The sequence below is a fragment of the Cupressus sempervirens genome, chromosome 4 (genome assembly GCF_028749045.1).
Source record: "Cupressus sempervirens isolate cs-2001-9-10 chromosome 4, ASM2874904v1, whole genome shotgun sequence".
Taxonomy (NCBI): domain Eukaryota; kingdom Viridiplantae; phylum Streptophyta; class Pinopsida; order Cupressales; family Cupressaceae; genus Cupressus; species Cupressus sempervirens.
In genome coordinates this window covers 304,811,521-304,825,340 of record NC_143121.1, presented here as the reverse complement: position 1 = coordinate 304,825,340, position 13,820 = coordinate 304,811,521, and the positions used below count along the sequence as shown (strand labels likewise).

Here is a 13,820-nt window from a genome sequence, read left to right as displayed (position 1 = left end):
ATTTTCTCTTTTTCATCTATCATTTAAAAAAAAGGAGTTTTTTAAAATTTGTTATAAGTCCTAAGACTCTAATAAATTTTATATATAAATATAAGTAATTATAGTCAAACCAATCTCTACTTTTTGTTTCATTAGGATAGGTTAACTAGATTCTTTTCTAATATATTCTTGGATGATGTTGCTCTTTTAATGTTTTAGCTATATACCATGGAATAAAAACCTTTCCTATTTAGTTTACTTTTTAAACAAGAACTTTTTTTTGTTTTATCCATGCTTTCTATGCTACCATGAAGCTCAACAAAATATTTATAGCTTTAAGTATTTTTGGTAGGTTTTTCTTTTCCCCAGTTGGTTTTAGTAGTGATTATGCTTCCTTTTCATAATGCTACTTCAAAATAGTGATATATTGAATCATTGGTCCTTGGATCCTTCTGAGAAATATTACTATTGGAATATCTTATATTTATTAAAAATTTATACTAGTATATATTTACCGCATTAGTTTAATATAAGTAATGAGTAGTTTGGTTTAAAATTGAGTGTGAGCCTTCTTAGGCCTCTCCTTTTTCCAGCTATTTCTACAAATCCCTAGTTATCTTGTTGTTGAATCTTAGCTATTTTCTATATAGGACTCAATTATACGAGGAAGCTTTATGGGTTGGGTTTATCACTAATTCTTGGCCTATGATTACTTCTTGAAGTGGATGAATTATTTTTGTAGGTCAATGATTCTTAAATATAGATATCACCTACTCCTACATCTAAATTTTTTCTTATGTTTTTACTTCTATATCTTATTGAGTTATGAAATAAAAATGGAATGATAATTCATAATTGCAAGAATATCCAAGTTAATATCTTACAACTGGATTGTCGGTGATTTCCTATAGTCAATGATGTTTTCTATGGGGAAATCAAATGACTTCTTGTTCCATTAAAAAATCTCTTATTTAGATGATTAATGTATAAGCTTAAAAAAATCCCCTATTCCTCTTTCCTTTCTTTTTGATAAGGGATTATGTCATCAATGATTATGTTAGAGTCCTCTGTGGGGATATAAGCATTCTATTTGGTTAATGTTTTAAAAATAGCTCTAGTTTTTATTACTAATATTTATTGGAGTATCACTCAGTATGTTTTTTTAAGTATTCCTAAGATTCAAAAGGGTAAGGGCAGCAACAGAGCCCCACAGATATAAGTAAAACTTCTTAAGGATCACCTAGAGGTCTCCATTATCCCTACTCTATAAAGATCTCATACCAAAACTCTCTCTCTCTTGTATTAGTTTAACTAATATAATTGATGTATTAATTATTAAATATTTTATTTTTCACTTTTCTCAAATGTCTTTATATTGTTGTATTAGTGGGACTATTCCAAATTCTAGGGTAGTGGGAAAAAGATGTAATGCCTACACCCATTTTTCTTTTAGATATACAGTCAAACTCAATCTTCATCTCTTTAGAAAACTTATCACTTGCTTCATCATTACCTCCAAAAATGATGTCATCAACAAATATTATAATAATCAGGAAACCATTTTAAACTTCTTTCAAATACAAGTTACTATCTTCTATACCTTTAGCAAATCCAACTGTTGCCAAATAATTTTCCAACCTTTCATACCAGGTTATAGGTGTTGGCTTTAGACCATACAAATATTTCTTTAATCTGCATACCATGTCTTTGTCTTTTGATAAAGGAAAATCTTTAGGCTTCTCAATATATACCTCTTCTTCAAGTTTTCTATTTCAAATGCTAATTGAACATCCATCTGATAAATGTTGAACCTTTTATTCATTGCATAAGCTATGAATATCCTTAGTACTTCCATTCTAGCTAGAAGTGCATAGTTTTCCTCATAGTCTATGCCTTCTTGCTATGAATATCCCTTGCATAAAAGTCTAATCATGTTCTACACAACTTTGCCTTACTCATTCATCGTCTTTGATATACTTCTACTAGAGTTCTCAACTCAACTATTTCTTTTGCTCTAGGATCATATCTTTGTTCTTCAATCTAATTCACATTCTACAAATCATTGTTAGTCTCAATGATAACTTCCATATTTTCGTGGTTATCCTTTGGATGAAAAATAGTTACCAAAATAATCTCTTCTATTGTTTCCTCTTTTTTAACCAATTCAATATCATCATAGTCATTCAATAATCTTCTATACTTGCTTTAAATTATCCATCTTCATAAGAAAGTGAACTCTTTCTAGATTTTCTTACTCTCTCAAGATAATTGGAATAAAATTGACCAAACTCATTACATGTCCAAAAAAAAAAAATTCCCATACCTTATGGCTCTCTCTTCATAAGTATATCAATACCTTCTTTGATCTTCATTGCTTATTTGTATGAGGATCTTTCGTATCCTCTATTCTCTATTCTTTTTTATGTGACAAAAGGATTCCAGATCAGGAAACTCAATAGTCAATTTTGTATAGAATTATGATATCTCACCAAGAAGCTCCATCTTGGGTGTCAAAATTTTCTCCCTTAGACTTAGGACTATCTTTGCTAAAATAACTTGCCACTAATCTCCCAAAGTTGATAATCTTATCCTTCAAGAAACTGATGCTCTAATACCAATTATTAGAATATATAGTCCACTGATATAACTAAGCAAGGGTGGGAAGCAAATCAGCTATAAACTATTTATCACAATTATCAACCTTAAACAAACTTAAGCATAGGTGTAAAATAAAATGAAACCACAAAAAGATACTCATACACAATAACATTAGATATGTTAATTAGGGAAACTCTTGATCAGAGGGAAAACCATGATGGGCATGGCACGACAAGATGATGTACTAATATAAATGTTCCTTGATAGAGGATGGACCCTATTAGGAGTCAATAAATGTATTTAGTATATATGAGTCTCTGTTGGGAGACTTTGAATCCCTATTAGAAGATTCCAACCCTTTTAGGAATTGTATCAACCCTATTAGGAGTTGTGGAAGATGACTAGACCCACTATCCAAATAATTTCAAGGAAAAGACCAATGCACCCACTGTCCAAATGATCTTTATATTATTCCTTACAAAATAATAGAATGGTACTATATAGTTCTGTCCTCTTTCTCTATCCTCTCAACCAAATCTCTAGTACTTTGATCTTGTAATTAGATAAAAAAATCTTGCATCCAATAATCCCTCCCATAGCTTGCACACATTTAGTATGCACTCTACTCCTTTTTGCACTTCATACTTCTTGCAAACATTACAATGCTTCATAAATTCTACTACAAACAAGGAAAACATCCTTCCTTTATACCATATCTTCATAATAACTACTTAAGTTGGTGTTAAGGCTTTCCTAATTAGTTATAATAAGATAGCTAACTAATTACAATTATAATAGCACTGTCAGCTTACAGTCTATATAAAACTTCATACATGCAATACTAGGGCTTGTGCACTCTTTGACATCACCACCTGACTTTCCTTTGTTAACAATTAACTATGCATCTCTTCATTACATCTTAGAGATAGAAAAAAACATCAATAATTGCTTTCCCAATAATTTATCTCTGAACTTCTTTCTATAAATTAACTAAAAATTATATACTTCTTCGACTCAAACTTTGTTCACTCCACCATATCATTAAGACACTATGTTGAAGATATCGATAATTGTCCAGCACTAGAAAATCAAACCATTTTCCATAACATCAAGATCTTTATTTGCTACTCAACCAATCTTTATAGAAACAATTTTATGTTGATATTAGTGACAAACACAATCATGAATGCAACATGACAGTACTCTCTAATTCTTAAAATACTCCCCCAATGTAGTATCATCAGAAATTAAGCTAATAATACATTAGATATGACTCTCCACCATTTCATGTTTTGTTTGTGTGTGTGTGTGTGTGTGTTTGTAAATTTTTAACTTTTATACAAGTTGCAAGTTGCAACCTGTATAATAGAGAAGAATTCACACACACACACACAGACACACACACACACATGTATACCTATGTATGTATGTATGTATGTATGTATGTACACACACACACACACACACACACACACACATATGTATACATGTGTGTGTGTGTGTGTGTGTGTGTGAGAGACACACACACACACACACATGTACACACACACACACACACACATGTATACGTGTGTGTGTGTGTGTGTGTGTGTGTGTGTGTGTGTGTGTGTGTGTGTGTGTGTGTGTGTGTGTGTGTGTTTATCTAAACTCTTTTTTTTATATAGGTTGCAAGTGTCAAGCAAGTGTCAAGCATCAAGCTTATTTGGTCCTAAGAAAAAGGACAAGTATTTATTTCTTCTAACGTTCAAAACTTTTCAAGGTGACATGAATTTGAGAACTTTATCCCTGAGTTTAATTTTTTTACTTTATTTTATTTGAGATTTTTGCTGGAGTATGTGGTATATTTTTTGGTTTTAAGTGTATTTATTTAACTAAGGAAATTAGTTAAATAAATTATTTTAATGATAATTCTAGAAAATAAAATATTATTATATCATATTATATTAATTATAAATAAATTAAGTAGAAGCACTAAATTTAAAACATACTTTGGAAAATTTTAAAAAATTATTCAGTAAAATTTATAGCATATTATGTTAATTTATCTTGGGTTTCTAAGTGAGGCATTACAATCTCACTCATCTAAAGCAACCTAACAACCCAATTTAGTCACGGGCCTCTTAAGTATCAAGTGTATGTACTAATCTTTTGAGATAGTAGGGAAAGAGGATATGTTCATTGTAGGAGATAGAACTATGATGCATATGGGTGACTCTCTATTATTTTATGCACAATCATTTATGAAAAGAATAAGAAAAAATATCTTAGAGATAATTAATTTATGATAATTATCAATTGCACAATCATAAATTGTGTTCATTTTAAAGTGGATTTTTAAAATGTAGCACTCAGAGCTAGGTTCTAAAATGTATACATGATAAAAGGCCCTGCAACCTAGATTGAGTCAAGTTGAATTGTGATGGTTCCTCACTCGATAATTTAGGTCAAGCAGGTGGGGGTTATCTATTGATAGGCTGAAAGGGTGAATTATTCATGACCTACTCTATAAACTTACTCATAAAAAAAAATTGCATGGAAAATATTATTTACTTTTACCATGGGGTGATTGTAGTGATAAGGAGAAATTTGAAAAAAATCATAATTGAAGAGGATGCCTTAAAGATTATTAATATTTTAAATGACATGGCCAACATGGGATGCATCAAAAGAGATATTAAATCAATAATTAGACACTTGTTAAAAAAAATGGAAGCATCATTTCACCACACCTAACATAAAAAAATCATTTAGTAGATAGATTTTTTGAGTGTGGGAGAAGAGACATAAGGGTTGAAAATTTGGGATGGCCCTCAAAATATTCCAGTACAGTCATATGAGGAGATCATGCATGATCTCTTTGAAATCTAGCATTAATGATTATGTCATTATTTATTTTGTTGGGGGATAATTCCTATAGCCTTTTGATGAACTTGGTTTTCTTATGGATGATAGAGTTATTAAGCTTGCCTCTAAAGATAAAAATATGGTGTTTTTGTATCTTGGGTTCTTCCTTTCTCATGGTTGTGTGTAAAAATTTATTGTTACTAGAGTAGGATAAGCATGGGGAGATCCTTATCAAAATGAATCTGATAAATGGAAGGAGTGTCATACTAATAAAAATTTCTAGGAGACCCATGAGCATAGTGAAATCACTAAGTATATCATGGGAATGAAGGCTACAACCTGGAACTCTCCTAGAAAAGTGTTGACTCCTGGGATGATGGCAAGATAATGGTGGGTTCCATTTCTTTTTTGATTATGATGGATTCCATTTATGTCATTACTGGACTAATAATAGATGTAGTTAAGATTCAAAGGAACACAAAAAAATCCTTTAAAGAGGCTCTAGAGCACTCTCTTGACACAGGAGAAAAAATCGTAGGTTTCATCATGGGTTCAACAGAGAAGAAATGAATGGGGTGTGGTAGGCTCTAATGAAGGTTCTTATTGAATTAATTACTTATGAAGGAAGGTACAAATTGTTGTAGTTCCACAGTTTCCCCATGTTAAATCATTTTCATAGGAATGCCTTATTTTTCTTCCCATTTTGGACTTATTCTTCTCTTTCCCTGTCTATTGAAAAATTACAAATTTAAATACTCCCTACCTAAACATGAAGGGGATTTTTTTAGACTCTATGAATTCTATTGGAACATGACCCTTCACTCCTCACCTCATATTGCACCTAAGCTCAATAAGAAGGTTTTTGTAGTGGACACCCAGGAATGCCCAAAAGCTGAATCAACTGCTGAAATTATATTAATTCTAAAAATGTTGCAATCAAGTACAAAGAGATGTATTCCAAAGGCCAAACCCTAAGGGAATGACATCTAGAATGTTACAACAGAGAATGAACGTCCCCTATTGCCAAAAAGGAGTGTGATTCACACATCCATGCTCTTATCAAATGCAAGTTATCATCATCCGATACAATAATCCGATGATCAACAATGAGACTTTTAGCCCTATTTATCCTTTTCTTCATCCTTCTAGAAGGAACTAAAACATTAATTAATTGCAAGAGCTAGAAGCTTTCTGCTTCCAATAATTAATGCATTCTCTAGAAATTCCTCCCTGGCAATAATTAATTAAATCACGAGAGGCTTCCGTCCTTCCAATAATTAATACATAACCTAGAAGCTAATCCCTTGTAATCAATAATTTAATTAATTAAATACAAAATCACCTTTTAATCTTTAATTGAATGACTTTATAAGAAATTTATTTAATTTCTTCTTATCCTCCACTTAGACTTTGGAGAACGTGAAGGCTAAAAGATGGGATCATTACAAATCCGCCCTCCTTGAAATTGCTTGTCCTCAAGCAATTAAGTAACATAATGGACTCCAACCTCCACCTGGATCCCAATATGTGATATCCATATGGAAGTTAAACAAACTAAAAATGAACATCATTAGGACTAACCACATGTCCTGCAAGTTAGCTCCCAAAACTTGTGCTGATGAAGTATAAGTTTGGATGTCACCAAAAGGTGGCTCCATAGAAGATCTATGAAATCTCTTCTTCCCAACTGCTGCAACACAAAATTGAATCTTTGTAGATGGTGAAAACAAAGCCCAACTCCTCTCAGGAGAGTGATCAATATCGATTGCAAACATCAAATTATCATAAGACAATGTGGCATCCATGTTGAACATAGTACTATTGCAGAAGTGAACATCAACACTTTGTTGATCAATAGTATAATATAACTCTGTCACTATATTACTCACCTCATTAGCAATAATAGGTGTACAATGATCATCAAAGCACATATCTACAACTGCATGCATACTACTAAACTCCTTGTTGGATGTTTCAACGGACACAGAAATGGCTGCTGATATGACATTATCCTCGCATTCTTCTGATCCCATCATTGTTGCATCGCCATTCCCTGACAAAGCTTCATATGTGGACTCCTGACTATCACCAATAGCATAGCCCGGTGGTGTCTCGATCCCATCTGAAGAATCAACTACCTTCTGCTTTGGAGCAACATACAAATCGTCAATGTTGATGCCCATCCTTTTTCCCATAAGTTGCAACATCATATCCATTCGCCTATTTTGCTCCTGTTGCATACGACACCCCTTCTCTAATGTACTCAGTAATCTAAATATTACATTTTCTTGATCTGGATTGATATACATTTTGTCAAACATTTTTCCCTCTATCCGGCTATCTATAAGATCTCCACAGGATGGCAGGACTAACAGCTCTGATACCACTGTAGTGGACACCCAGGAATGCCCAAAAGCTGAATCAACTGCTGAAATTATATTAATTCTAAAAATGTTGCAATCAAGTACAAAGAGATGTATTCCAAAGGCCAAACCCTAAGGGAATGACATCTAGAATGTTACAACAGAGAATGAACGTCCCCTATTGCCAAAAAAGAGTGTGATTCACACATCCATGCTCTTATCAAATGCAAGTTATCATCATCCGATACAATAATCCGATGATCAACAATGAGACTTTTAGCCCTATTTATCCTTTTCTTCATCCTTCTAGAAGGAACTAAAACATTAATTAATTGCAAGAGCTAGAAGCTTTCTGCTTCCAATAATTAATGCATTCTCTAGAAATTCCTCCCTGGCAATAATTAATTAAATCACGAGAGGCTTTCGTCCTTCCAATAATTAATACATAACCTAGAAGCTAATCCCTTGTAATCAATAATTTAATTAATTAAATACAAAGTCACCTTTTAATCTTTAATTGAATGACTTTATAAGAAATTAATTTAATTTCTTCTTATCCTCCACTTAGACTTTGGAGAACGTGAAGGCCAAAAGATGGGATCATTACAGTTTTTAAGGCAATTTCTTTCTTAGTTAGGTAATCTTATACTTTGACCACTCCCAAGGCCTCTTATGGTTTAGTTGTAATGATTACACCCACCACAAAGCCAAAAATAAGAAAGATGACATCCTTAAAAATAAGGATGAAATTGTAGTTGTCTCAAATGACTCTGATATTAGTTCTTTCTTGGCTATGGAGAATGATTAGAGTATGGGAAATTTTTCTTAGTTTTGTACTTCCCATTTTATGGGTTCCATCATGTACCTTTTGTCACCTAATATGCATTTAAGCTACCCAAGTGACCATAGGTTTCTAGGGAACCCAAACTAGGCCCTATTTTGATAAAAGAGGATGCAACTACTGATTTGGGCAATCCTTAGTTGGCAAAGATTGTCTCTTCTTACAACAAGTTAAAAGTGGTGGCTAGGTAGCTTCTTATTTTGATGCACACTACCCATAGAAAGATTACTAGGCTATAATTGATTACAGAGGCAAAGAAAAAATATGTGGATTTGATTTCAGAACATAGGGATAAAATATGAAGGGATGTGGGCTAGGAGATGGGTGGCTAGCTTAGAAGTTGGGATAATTAGAGGAGCATGTGGAGGAAATAAAGAAGAACATGCCCTTAGAGGAAGAAAGAAATCAAATTTTGAAGGCCTTGGTATCTATTAAGAAAGCTTAGAATAAGCTTGGGGAAAATTTTGGAAGAAATAAAGAAGAACATGCACATAGAGGAAGAAAGAAATGAAAAGTTGAAGGCCTTGGTATCTATTAAGAAAGCTTAGAATAAGCTTTGGGAACAAATGAACAATTTGGTTTCATAGAATAATTTGGTGCATACTTAAATGGAAGAGGACATTGATAGTCTAAAGGCTCAACTATAGGAAAGATCTATAAAGAGGAAGTGCAAGAGGGAGACTTCTATAAATGAAGAAGGTAACTAGGAGGCCTCCAAATATTTGAGTGATACATGGCCTTTTCATTGCCCACAAGATCTGCTTGCTAGATCAAATCAAGGTAATGTGAAAGTAATAGGTTGGTCTGTATTTTGTTGCCTCAAGGTGATGTGCATTAGGTCCCTATGTTTTATGTGTTGGTTACTAATGGAGCTAGATTTATTTTTTCTAGTTGGTTGTTACTAGTTTAGTTTGGTGTGATAGTGGTAATGTTTTGTTTTTGAGGACAATGGTGGAGCAATTTTCTTTTGGTTTGTTACTTTAGCTTTTTGTCAACTCGTTTGTTTTTGGTGGTGGCTACCTTTTTTTGGCTTGCAGCTTGGTTACTAATTTAGTTTGTTGTTTTAGCTCAATTTTCGTTTCTTTTTTCTTTTTTTTGTTTTTTAAATTTTGGTATTGTCTACTAGGTTTCACCTCTCATGAGCTTTTTTTTGTCTTTGGACATGATGTTACTTTTGATGGAATGGGTTCGGGTCATTTCCACTTTACTCAATCCAATTATATAGATATTAAAAATAATGACTTCATTATTCATTTTCATCTTCTCTAAGTTAATTAGATTGTTGCATTAATTATTTATCACTGTTTGACATAAAGTAATGGATAACTAACAATAACAAAACAAAAATAATAATATGATGCATATGTGCCACATTCAATCATTATACATACAATTATTTTAATTGAAATAATATTGATAATTTATTAGAAACAATAATTAAAAATTAAAGAAAAAAATTTAGTTGTCATAAAGGTCATCATTTTAGAGAGTTTTAGTTTAATCTGACACTGAAAATAATAATAGTTAGAAATATATCTAGGAAAAAAAATGAATTAAATAAGAAATACATTATGAAAATATGTTGAAAGCATATTCATCAAGATTTAAAATTAGAAAGTCAAGACACATTATAAATCGTTGATCTATTTTATTCTAGTAATTTTAAATATTATTTTATTAACATTATTATATCTATGAAAATCATTGATTTTGTAAATGTTGATTTTCATATTAAAGTAAAAAATATATTTAGATTCTCATTTTCAAATAATTAAAGATAATTTAAAGATTCTAATAATCCCTACAAAACTAATATAAAACAAAGATACAATAGTAATATATAATTTTAAAAATCTTTACAATCAAATACACTTTTTTTAATAGTTGCAACCCCAAATGATGAATAATTTAAAAGTTTTATTGTTAAACACAACACTATAGCATACAAACCATCCTACCACGCATTCTTGAGGTAAACATTTTACTTGCATGTTCGTTAATCACTTTTTTCTTGTGAAATTCACCTCATTAATTCTACATAAATTAATTATATATACAGAGAGACGGGGGGTAAAGCTAATGATCTCTTACTTCCCACAATTTACTGTGGGATATTTAGTTGGGAGACAAGTCACTTCATTGTGTATGAATCATATAAAATATAAACCACCTTTTTTAACCTGTATTCCGTCAATCATCCTTTCATGGGTTTGCTGTTGTAGGACACTCATGGATTCTGGTATCGGATAACTTTGAAAGGAAAATATAAGTTTAGCTGACATAACTGATTACGCATTAACATCGCATCAAGGTGTTTTAAAAGATAATGAGTGGAGTCGGAACAGTTCTAATGAGCTGTCCGGGCGTATGCAGAATTTGTAACTATCTCCATGTATTTTGTGTAGTGGCGGCATCCACTTATTAGCATGTAAACAGTAGTGACCTGTTTTTTTTCTGTCTGCCGTAGATTCTTTTTCAAGGCTCACTCCTTATCTAGGTCTTTGCAAATAGTCCTTTTCCTTACGGATGCCTTTTTCGTCCTTACTTCACTTTTATTGAGTGAATGTTAGGGCTAATCTGAAGAAAATTGAAATCAAGATGATCATATCTAGCTATGGAACTCAACCTCTATCGATAGAGGACTATTCAGTGAACATCTTACCATGCCAGTCAGATGTTTGTGAGCATGACCAATATCAATCCATGGCCACGGATGACACCTTTGCACAATCTGAGTATGAAATGATTCCTTTTGGGGAGGAAACCATGAGCCATATTTTTGAACCAGAAAGTTCCCTTAGTATAGATAATATTTTCATACCTGAAATAGATATTGGTAACGATATGTTACCAAATGAGGACATCTTGTATTCGGAGAAAATCCCAGATTTGGATGTAGCTCAGCACGTAAGAATATGTCTTCATGATGGCCTCGGTCATTACGAAAAAGTAGAGGAGGTGGAATTGCTTCAGCTTCTGTTAGCCTCTGGTCGCATGATAGGAGATGGGGAGTATGATATGGCTGCTCAGATAGTGAGCAAATGCCAAAAAATGTCTTGCCAGTTTGGGAGTCCCACACAGAGGCTTGCCTATTACATCTGCGGAGCCCTGGAGGATAGAATCCACCACGAGACTCTAGGCATGTTTTTCAACGAAGATAAACAAGTGCCCGATTTCGCTTTCAATATTAACAGTGATTATGATAAAAATGATCTTTTTAGTCTAGTGGCCTACTATACTAGAGTTCTGCCCTATACCAAACTGCTGCAGTTCACGTCTGTGCAGGCAATCATAGACGCCGTGGGGAATGAGAGGAAAATTCATGTTATTGATCTCGGAATACGAAGTGGGTCACATTTGACAGTATTGATGGAGTATCTTGCACACAGAGCTGTTTCTTCCTCTGCCCACGCGCTTGAGCGTCTCAGGATAACAGCCGTTGGAATGAATGGTGAAGAGCTTAGAAAAAGTGGAAGAAGACTTCATGAGTTAGCAAAATCTTTGGCGATTCCGTTTTCGTACAACGTGGTGGAGATCACAGACATAGAGGAGATAAAGGAAGGTTTATTTACAGTTAAATCTGGTGAGGCGTTGGCTGTCTACTCTTCGTTTATTCTGAGAAGTCTTTTATATGATCCGGTCCTTCTCGACAATCTCTTAATAGTTATCAAGAAACTGAGGCCTCGGATAATGGTGAACGTTGAAGTAGAAGCGCAACATAATTCTCCATGTTTTGTGAATAGATTCAGCGAGGTTCTTTTCCATTACATGGCGTATTTTGATCTCTTGGATGTTAGCTTGACGGACAGAAATGATATTAAGAGGGTGAAACATGAAGAATTGATTACTGCAAGTCAGATAAAAAATATGATAGTCTATGAGGGGAAGGAGAGGTTTGTTAGGCATGTTAGAACTAATGTGTGGAGGTGTTTGTTCGAACAAGCAGGCTTCAAGGAAGTGAGTTTCAGCTTTCAAGCTATGTATCAGGCAAGGTTGTTATTAGAAAAATATAGTTCCCGGGAATATTATACTCTTCAGCCCGATGGACATGCCATAATTGTGAAGTGGAAAGGAACAACATTATTTTCACTCACGGCATGGAGTGGTAATGGATAATTATCAGTGGCTGTTTCTGAAACAAATCTATGCATATTGTAGCTATGTCGCAATAAAATAGAGAGAGCTTGTATCTCCATTAATGTGGAGAAAAGTAAGATTCCCATTGCGTTCTGTTCATCTTATAGTTATATTATGAACAATTCTTCACAAGTTGCTCACTGTTTTTGCTTACTTGAAGTTACTGATAAGGAAAAGTTATAAATGAGTGATAAAAGGTGTAATATGTATGGATCTCAAGCAAATATAAGATAAAAAATCTATACTCTTCATACATATATACAAAATAATAATAAATATGTAATATATGACTTGATTATTTTCCAAATCATGTTGAGAAGGTGTCATTTGAGAACTAATCATGCTGCACATCTGGTTTCTAGAGCTGATAGAAGAGGAGAGAGAAAATCCTCCATATCATTCCAAGATGTCAAGCAAACATCTATGATATAAATTAAAATATTTATAATTCCTATACATGTATACAAAATAATAATATATATATAATATGTCTTATTGATTGTCCAAATCATGTTGAAAAGGTGTCACTTGAGGAACTAATCATCCTAAAAATCTGCTTTTTAGAGTGGATAGAAGAGGAGAAAGAAAATCCCCAATATAATCGAAAAATTTGATGCTCAATGTGTCTACAAGCAAGGGCATGTTTAAAGATGGCAAGTTCAACAAACCACTCAAAAGGTCTAGTGCAGGAGGAGGTAAATAGTATTCCACAGAATCAATAACATGCAACAAAGGGAGAATTAAAAATGTCAACACCATGACACTTCATACCACTAGCCAATAAATTGTAAATTGCCAAGCACCCATCCATTGCAATGGAAGACAAATGACAATCACATATTTTCACAAATCTTTAAAATTCTTTGTATTCCTCAACTTGTCCATCCCACGTCCACCAAATCTAGAAAAATATGAAAGTTCATGAACATAGTTTCTATTGTAAATGTTTGATTTTTTCTTAAACTAAATATTATCTCACTAAATTTATCAATACTATATCTTCCAAACAAGGAAAAAAAAATCTACAATTATGTAATAGTAAGAGTAATCAACCTTAA

At 32.9% G+C, this 13,820-nt stretch overlaps 1 protein-coding gene across 1 annotated transcript; it reads left to right on the top strand.

Moving 5' to 3' along the window:
• Nucleotides 1–11,328: 11,328 nt before the first annotated feature.
• Nucleotides 11,329–12,741, top strand: LOC149561220 (GRAS family protein RAM1-like). Its single transcript, XM_089827765.1, has one exon. The coding sequence runs from the start codon at nucleotides 11,329–11,331 to the stop codon at nucleotides 12,739–12,741; it is 1,413 nt and encodes a 470-aa protein (XP_089683891.1).
• Nucleotides 12,742–13,820: the final 1,079 nt, after the last annotated feature.

Bases quoted from the DNA above. Each gene is read 5' to 3' on its own strand.
- LOC149561220 (XM_089827765.1), top strand. From the start codon at position 11,329: ATGGCCACGGATGACACCTTTGCACAATCTGAGTATGAAATGATTCCT.